Source organism: Nomascus leucogenys, chromosome 9 (assembly GCF_006542625.1).
Source record: "Nomascus leucogenys isolate Asia chromosome 9, Asia_NLE_v1, whole genome shotgun sequence".
In the NCBI taxonomy this organism is placed as follows: Eukaryota; Metazoa; Chordata; class Mammalia; order Primates; family Hylobatidae; genus Nomascus; species Nomascus leucogenys.
The window spans coordinates 61,352,983-61,361,335 of record NC_044389.1 but is presented as its reverse complement, the minus strand read 5'-3'; the positions used below and the strand labels follow the sequence as shown (position 1 = coordinate 61,361,335).

At 42.7% G+C, this 8,353-nt stretch overlaps 1 protein-coding gene across 1 annotated transcript in view; it reads right to left on the bottom strand.

The window, feature by feature from the left end:
* Nucleotides 1-4,250: 4,250 nt before the first annotated feature.
* FRAS1 (Fraser extracellular matrix complex subunit 1) overlaps nt 4,251-8,353 on the bottom strand; it is a 458,426-nt gene continuing 454,323 nt past the window's right edge. The window contains exon 74 of the mRNA XM_030819038.1: nt 4,251-8,003. Within this exon, the coding sequence (XP_030674898.1) occupies nt 7,410-8,003 (594 nt within the window). The 3' untranslated portion in view covers nt 4,251-7,409. The remainder of the gene's footprint in view (nt 8,004-8,353) is intronic.

Below are 8,353 nucleotides of genomic sequence, written 5' to 3'. Positions count from 1 at the left end.
TGCACTTTTATCATTTTTTGAGTTTTTCTAGTTCTATCAACAGCCCAATTACCACCATTTATATTAGAAACATGCCATGGCATATTATAAAACTATTTTTTCCCCCAAAGGATGAGTTTTCTTGGAAGGAAATATTAGAGGATGCTGTTAGAATCCAGGCTTATGGTTATCCAGAAAAAGAATTCAGAAAAGGTTATTTAATAAAAGTTTCTGAATACACAGAACTTTACAGGTTTGTAAAAAGCGAATAACTTCATTATTCTGAATACACAGAACTTTACAGGTTAGTAAAAAGCGAATTTTCCTATAGCACCCTGATCAAAAGAACGATTTAACAGCCAAGTACACATTTTTGAAGCAAAGTTATTGAGATATATTTAGAACATATGGTAAAATGTGAAGGAAAGACTGACTGTGTGATTGTGGCTGTTAAATACATAGCTGCTGTTACAGTGATGTGTTGGAGCTGGGTTATACCAGCAGGTGAAAGCCAGTTCCTGAATTTTCAGTTATTTCACAGCCAGTATTAATGTAGACATTATTACAAGTTAAATAAATACAATTGAATAAATTACATTAAAAACAAAGGTAATGGGTACTCAAAATTAACCACTTCCTAATTATTTCACTACATTTTATTATTATTGATGCTTTCCAGTTTGTGTTTATTGCATCCATGTGGTGAAAATAGGGCATAAACCGGGCGCAGTGGCTCACGCCTGTAATCCCAGCACTTCGGGAGGCCGAGGTGGGCAGATCATGAGGTCAGGAGATCGAGACCATCCTGGCTAACACAGTGAAACCCTGTTTCCACTAAAAATACAAAAAATTAGCTGGATGTGGTGGCGGGCACCTGTAGTCCCAGCTACTCTGGAGGCTGAGGCAGGAGAATGGCGTGAACCCAGAAGGCGGAGCTTGCAGTGAGCCGAGATCGCGCCACTGCACTCCAGCCCGGGCGACAGAGTGAGACTCCGTCTCAAAAAAAAAAAAAAAAGAAAACATAATAATTTAGCCGGGCATGGTGGCACATGTCTGTAATCCCAGCTACTCGGGAAGGCTGAGGCAGGAGAATCGCCTGAACCTGGGAGGCAGAGGTTGCAGTGAGCTGAGGTGGTGCCATTGTACTCCAGCCTGGGCGACAAGAGCGAAACTCCGACTCAAAAAAAAGAAAAGTAAGGCCGGGCGCGGTGGCTCACGCTTGTAATCCCAGCACTTTGGGAGGCCGAGGCGGGCGGATCACGAGGTCAGGAGATGGAGACCACGGTGAAACCCCGTCTCTACTAAAAATACAAAAACAACTAGCCGGGCGTGGTGGCGGGCGCCTGTAGTCCCAGCTACTCGGAGAGGCTGAGGCAGGAGAATGGCGTGAACCCGGGAGGCGGAGCTTGCAGTGAGCCGAGATTGCGCCACTGCACTCCAGCCTGGGCGACAGAGGAGACTCCGTCACAAAAAAAAAAAAAAAAAAAAAGAAAAGTAAAATCGTGCATAAAGTTGTACTACTGTGCATCTCTTCCCAACTCCACATTCAGTGAAATTATGCTAGTGGGTTGTAGTCAGCCATGGTGGGAGTATATACAACACAAAAACTAGGAAATACTATAAATGGAGCCTCCCTTTACCCCAAAGGTCAGTTGTGAAGCATTTATCAGCACATCACTCTTTATAGTAACAAGCAAATTTAAAATTGAGACAAGATTTGAGTTCAAGTATTTAATTTTGATTTACATTACAGTAGTGGAACCAAACAGCACTGAATTTAAGGACTGTATAAGAGTTTGGACAGAAAGACAGCGTACTTAAAGGGTCTGAATAAAGAGTCAAATAAAGGAGCTATTTACCAATGCATGGGCGGAGTTCAGTTAGGTATCCACAGGGTTGATACAGTCTCCAAGGACTAGGGACAGGATGAAATCATGACTAGCCTTGCATGGGCAAGGGAGGGAAGGGGTTTCATCAGAACCCGTGACACCTGTGGCCAGGGAGGGACGCAGCCACCCCAGAATCACAAGGCAGAAGGAAGCAGGGAGGAGGCTAAACACACATCATCTTCTCTCTCATCAGTGGTTTCACTTGGCCAACTTCAACCAGAAGCGAGAGGCAAGGGAGCCTTGAAGAAGCAGTTGATGAAAAGTCGGTTTCCCAGAGCACAGGGCAGGGCAGATTCAGTGTGCAGCAAACAGAATCAGCCGCAGAGGGACTCTTGGGAGTTGCTAGTATCCAGCACTGGTTCATTTTTAAAGCATTCCTTAGTGGGATGTTTAAGGGAGATATCTTGATACTAGTTTTTAACAATTTATGAAAATTATTCCAGAGACTGAAATTCTAATAACTTCTATAACTTGCTGAGTAGTCTTGGAACTGAGATATCTTGATACTAGTTTTTAACAATTTATTAAAATTATTCCATAGACAGAAATTCTAATAACTTTTATAACTTGCTGAGTAGTCTTGGAACTTGGCCTTAAACCAAAATGAGCCTAGGGATAAAATTCTGCTAGCTTTTTTAGAGAGGGTTGCAGCATAGGTCTATTTTGTTGTATTAATCAAGTGATGTAATTTTTCATGACAAGCATTAAATTTAGGTTATAGGAGTTGGGACCATTTTAAAGCAACATCAAGTTGTGCTCGTGAAGGCCTTCAAAGATTTGAAATTCTGAAATTCATATGAAACTTTCAAAGGAAATTATCCAGGACAACTATGTCTTACGGGGTTGTTATAAAGACTGGATGAGGTACACAATATAAGGGAGTCATTGTTCTTGATTGGAGCATTGCCAGATATGCCCAATATATCATTTGATATAGTCCCTATAACAGTCCCAGGGCATTAGCTACTCTCAGCGCACAGGGTTCTAGCTAAGAGTTCTCTGTGGCTCGTTTGGGGACAGGATCTCTATTACATATTGTGGTAGCTTAATATTAGGTTGAGACATACAAAACTATTGATATTGGACTATTTTTAACCTATCAAATCATCAATTTCTTTTTTTTTTTGGAGACGGAGTCTCGCTCTGTCCCCCAGGCTGGAGTGCAGTGGCGCGATCTCTGCTCACTGCAAGCTCCGCCTCGCGGGTTCACGCCATTCTCCTGCCTCAGCCTCTCCGAGTAGCTGGGACAACAGGCGCCCGCCACCACGCCCGGCTAATTTTTTGTATTTTTGGTAGAGACGGGGTTTCACTGTGGTCTGGATCTCCTCCTGACCTCGTGATCCGCCCGCCTGGGCCTCCCAAAGTGCTGGGATTACAAGCGTGAGCTACCGTGCCCGGCCCCAAATCGTCAATTTCATGATGATAACATATTCCAAATATAGTCTCCTTCCACCACTTCCAGTACCTTTCTTCAAAAGCGGTCTATAAGGCATTTTAAATTCTAAATGGGAACTCATTTTCTGCCACTATTCCTCAAGATCCCTAAATTTTATGGCCATGACATTTCCAGTCTCAGAAGCATTTTTATAGACGATCCTAACAATTCTTAGATTAATTCCTGGTACAGCTTCTCTGCACTCTAGAGAAGTGAACTCCAGGGCAGAGAGTCTGCTCTAAGGCAACGGATAATCACAGGAAATTGTGAGCATTGGAAGTTTACATTAAGCTCCTGGCAGCAGCTCAGCAACTTCCAGGATTTGTTGTGGCATCCCTTCCCCAGATTTTCTATAAACATGCTGTCTCAAGTCTTGCTGAGTTTGCAAACGTGCCAACAGAGCCCTGCTGGTCACTGTTATTGGCAGTTATTTGTTTTATCAGAAGGGAAAGGAACACAAATGCACAGGCTTGCAGAATGCAAAGACCAGCTGGGTACAGCTCCATTTTGACTCTGATTTTTCCCTTCATGAGCCTATAAACTCTTGTTTGGAGCTTTGGTCTTTTCCAGGGTCAGTGATGGATGCTCAAATATTTGCATGTGCACAGAAGGACATAAGCCACCCTCATACTATATCATGTCTCTTTAGAAGTTTTGATAATAAATACAAAAATCATCTTATTACATGGCACATGGAAATTTTAATTATTCCTCTTTGTCTCAGAATTTCAACTGATTGCCAAAGAAGACCTATGATAATCTGGGAACATATAATTTATTCAGCATCTTACTCTGAACACAGTTAATGAGTGTCTCAGATTCACCCTCGTTAGAAGGGTTTTCTCCAAAAGACTGCTTCAAATTTTAGAATGAATTTTGCCATCTTAATGGCAATGTCTATATTAATAAGAGATATAATCTAAAAAGAACATAGGAAAACAAACAAAAAACCAACCAGACTGTCATTTATTAATACAAATTTACATAGTGGCATACACTATTGGAGAAATCAGAAATTCATGACACACAAATTCATATTGGAAATACAAAAATCATTTGAGAGTCAAGAAATCAGGTTGACAGCACCACAAATGTTTACTCAGTCTGAGCAGGTGTGTAGTATCCAAGAACAACAAATACCTATAGCAGACTGAGACTGAATATCATAAGACTGTGCAAACACATTCCAACACTATTTCCCACCCAACAATAGAATCTGCAGGAGTCCTCTAGGAGGCCTGGGGTACAATAAAAGGGCAGCAAGGCAGAAAAAATGGTGCAGACCATTCTTTCTTTTAACCTTCACAGCCAGCATATAAAAGCAAGTAGTAACCACTGAGAGTTGTTTGTTCCTTCTCACTTGAAGGCAAGATATAAAAGGTTAGTAAAACACACACAAGGCATTAGTGAGCAAATCAGAGAAACTGAAAGCAGAGCTTTGACTGAAATATAATCCACATTAGTCATCAAATTACTTGATTCCTATAATGAAGTATGAAACAAACCAAATGAATAATTCTACATCAAAGTGGTATATCTCATCTCCACATCTCTTAAAACTATTTAACAAGTGTGCATCCACTAGAGAAGTACTGGCATTCAATAATGTACATTTAGTGGGGTGAAAGGCAGAAAGAAAGGGAGGCAGAAATACTGCAAGGGCTTTCCTTTCACGCACAGTTTCCTATCTCACTCTTGCCCTTGTCATTTCAGACCTTGTACGCGGCAGTTGCTGGGAGCACTCTGGGGCTCAGTCTTTAGTCCTTCCCACTCTAGCTTCATTCTGCCACCTCTGCACTCTTCCCACGCAGTGTCCTATTCAGCAGTAATGGAAGGGGTGTGCAAGAAGAATATGTGGGCAAATGGAAAGGTGCTGCTTTAACGTGTAAGCATTCTGGCACTTTGAGCAGTTACACAGTTACAAATAATGGGCCAAATGGAAATTCGCTCTACAAATTAGCATTCACTCTCTAGGTTGTTCTGGAGATTCCGTGCCTGGTTGATCAGCTCTCCAGCCATGAGATACCAGTTCTGGGTGTCCATGAGGCTGATACAGGAGTTCTGCCTTGAACTGCCCAAGCTGGTCTTAAGTAGCACCTGACCAGTCAGGAGTTTCAGACTCTGGGCTCACCCCAACTCATTCTCTCCTGAAAACCTGACACTCATCTCAGAATGCTAAATTAGATTTTGCTCTAAATCTCCTGTTCTGGATGCCAATTCATAGCCTCATCTCCTGCTGATACATTATTATGAATTTTCTGCTCATGCTTCCTTAGGACCACCGCCAGAGTCATGCCTTTGTAAAGCGGTGTTTCTTTCCTCCAAGAAAAGGTTATCTCATAATCCAAGTAGAGAAGATAATTGTTTTCCTCTCTCCTCCCTTGTGATATTGCCACCATACTCTCCCACTTCCCCTTCCTAAATTTACTCCCCTATCATTCACCCATGACACTATTCATTCATTCATTCAACAAACATTTCTGGAGTGCTTGTTACATGCAAGGCACTGTTGAAGAATGAAAGGCGCGGCTCCCAAAGGTCCTACTTTCAAGGAGCTTGGAGTCTCACAGAGCTGCCTAGAACCTTTCACAGTTCATCCTTTCTAGCTTTTAGTAGCAAAATGTTACTAGTTTGGAATGTTCTCAAAGAGCTTGAGTCATTCTCATACAAATATTACACAATGTGAAGGCTCTGTTATTTGCTTGGTGACTATGGTGTGCCATGCATCAGAAGAGGACTGTCTTTTACTCTCGAATAATGAAATTGTGCCTCCAATTCAAAACAACATGGCACGCATGCTTACGTTTCAGCCAATAAGGCAGAAACAGAAGAGAAACAAAAGCAAGCTGTGTGTAGCCTACACAAAATAGTTAAGCTGATACTTGAACACTAAATTATTTTAGAGCCATGTGTTCATGGCCTTGTCATGTGCTGATATGGTAAAAATAATTGCCTGAGCTACCAGAAAAGAACCCCTCAACGAGCAATCCCTGAAATACTGCACCAGGAACAGTGCCTCTGTCTGCTGTGTCACACACAGCAAGGAGAACCAGCATGTATCTGTTGAGTCTGATTTCACCCCAACCTGGGCTTTCTCCTAATTTGCCTTATTCAAATGAATCACTTACTTTCCCGAAGCACTAACAGAATAAAAATCCATACCTAGCAAAGCACATGGGATTGTCTGTTACAGGGATGGGCAAAGACTGGAGCAGCAGGAAAGTGTGGTGGGTTTTCTTTAAAGCATTTATGGCAATGTTGAATTAAAACGCTGTAGTACATTGATCCTGTTTTGCAGCATCCTTGGTCAGGGAGGGATGTCTCAGTGCCATGTAAACTAGTTGGGAACAAAGACACCTCCCTGGGGTGAAGAGCATCACTAATGTGCTCTGATACGCCTGCCAGGCCCCTCCTTAAGTCGGGTTTCAGTCTCCCCCTTTGTAGGAGGGAGTTCTCTGTGGCTGAGGAGGCGGAGGCTCCCGTGGTTTTCAGAGGATTTTACTTAAGCACATTGAAATCCCCAGGTAAAAAAGGCTCTGGAAAAGCAAAGTACAATTAGAGGCCAAGGAGCACACACTGTCAAGTGAAAATCATGAGCAAATATATGTGTTGTGTCGATTAGCAGAATTTTTAATGGAATCTGGGTGTCAGCAGTTCATACTCTGCTGTCTGGGGGCTCAGGAAAAGCCCTGTAGGAGAAAGCTGGGGCTGGGGGAGGGAACGAAAGGCCCCGTACCTACTTCTTCTCTCTGAGATCTGCCATAGTACACTACCCAGTCCTCTCATCTCCATCTGCTAACGTAATTGTTCAACTCCTGTCCTGATACTAAAGTACTTGTTTTCTAAGACCAGCCTTACAGAAGGAGCTGTGTACAGTTGTTGACACTATTAAAGGGATCTACGGAAACAACTGTAATACTCTGGGGGTCTCAGCGGTTCTTTGTTGAATGAGGTAGCTCAGTTGTGAGTTGATGCATGTGATGTGTGCCGTCTGCCACTCAAAGCTATAGTTTTCCCTTTTTTAGCTGCGAGATTATAAAAATATCAGTATTTCCCCCCATTTTATAAAAATGATTTTAGAAAAAAATACACGTAGGTCTCCTCCATTAAACTTCTGTTCCATCTTGTAAATTGTTGTGAACTCTGACTTCTAGATTCAGTCTTTTGACTTTAGCACCTTTGAACGTGTAAGCCGCCTCAGGCTCGCTCAGGATGTTGATGTTGCGCACAGTGCAGTACTGTCTATTCACGTTCTTCTCCACCCGGTCTGGGTGCCTCTTGGGAACTTCTACCTTGGTATTCAGAGGATATTCTTCCAAAATGTCCTCTGCGGGCTTCTTCTTCCCCTGTTTCTGGCATTTCCTGTTGATAAAACATGCCACCAAAAACACCAGAAGTAGAAGCATGATTGCAGCCAGGGCGCTGCCAATGGATGCCCCAGTCTGTGACAGGGACGCAGCTACCGCCGGCTCTTGCATCTCCAGATTCAGGGACTTCATATTGGTGCCATTCTTGACTTGGTCTCCTTCATTGTCATAGATGAGGGAATCATCAAGGGTCAGCTGGCCATTGGGCTCTACCAGGTCCCTTCGGTTGCGTCTGAGTGGAGCTGTGAGAGAGCGCTGGACCCGGGGCCCTGAGACGGTGTCAGGGCCAATGATGTAGATGACCTGGAGATACCACTGGTGTCCTGCTTCCACCTGCAGGGGGACAAACCGAACATGTTGTTGTTGCCCACAGACCACCTCTGAAGAAAGGAAATGGAAGGATAATTGCCACTATATGCCTTGCTAGATAACTGATTTCCAGAAAAGTATTAGCAATGGTTGGTGTCTACTAATACATAGAGAACTGAACCAAATATGGGTTCTATTTTATTTCCAAATTAAGATGATCTTGAGTCAGCTATTCGGATTCTTTTTTGTTTCCCTATGTGTACATGGAATAGCCTAAGAAATTATCTTTCATGGTCTCTTTAGCTAAGTGAATGCTTATATTTGTCTGTCTTTATTGATAGCAGTGAAATAATAGCATTAAAAACCACATTTAT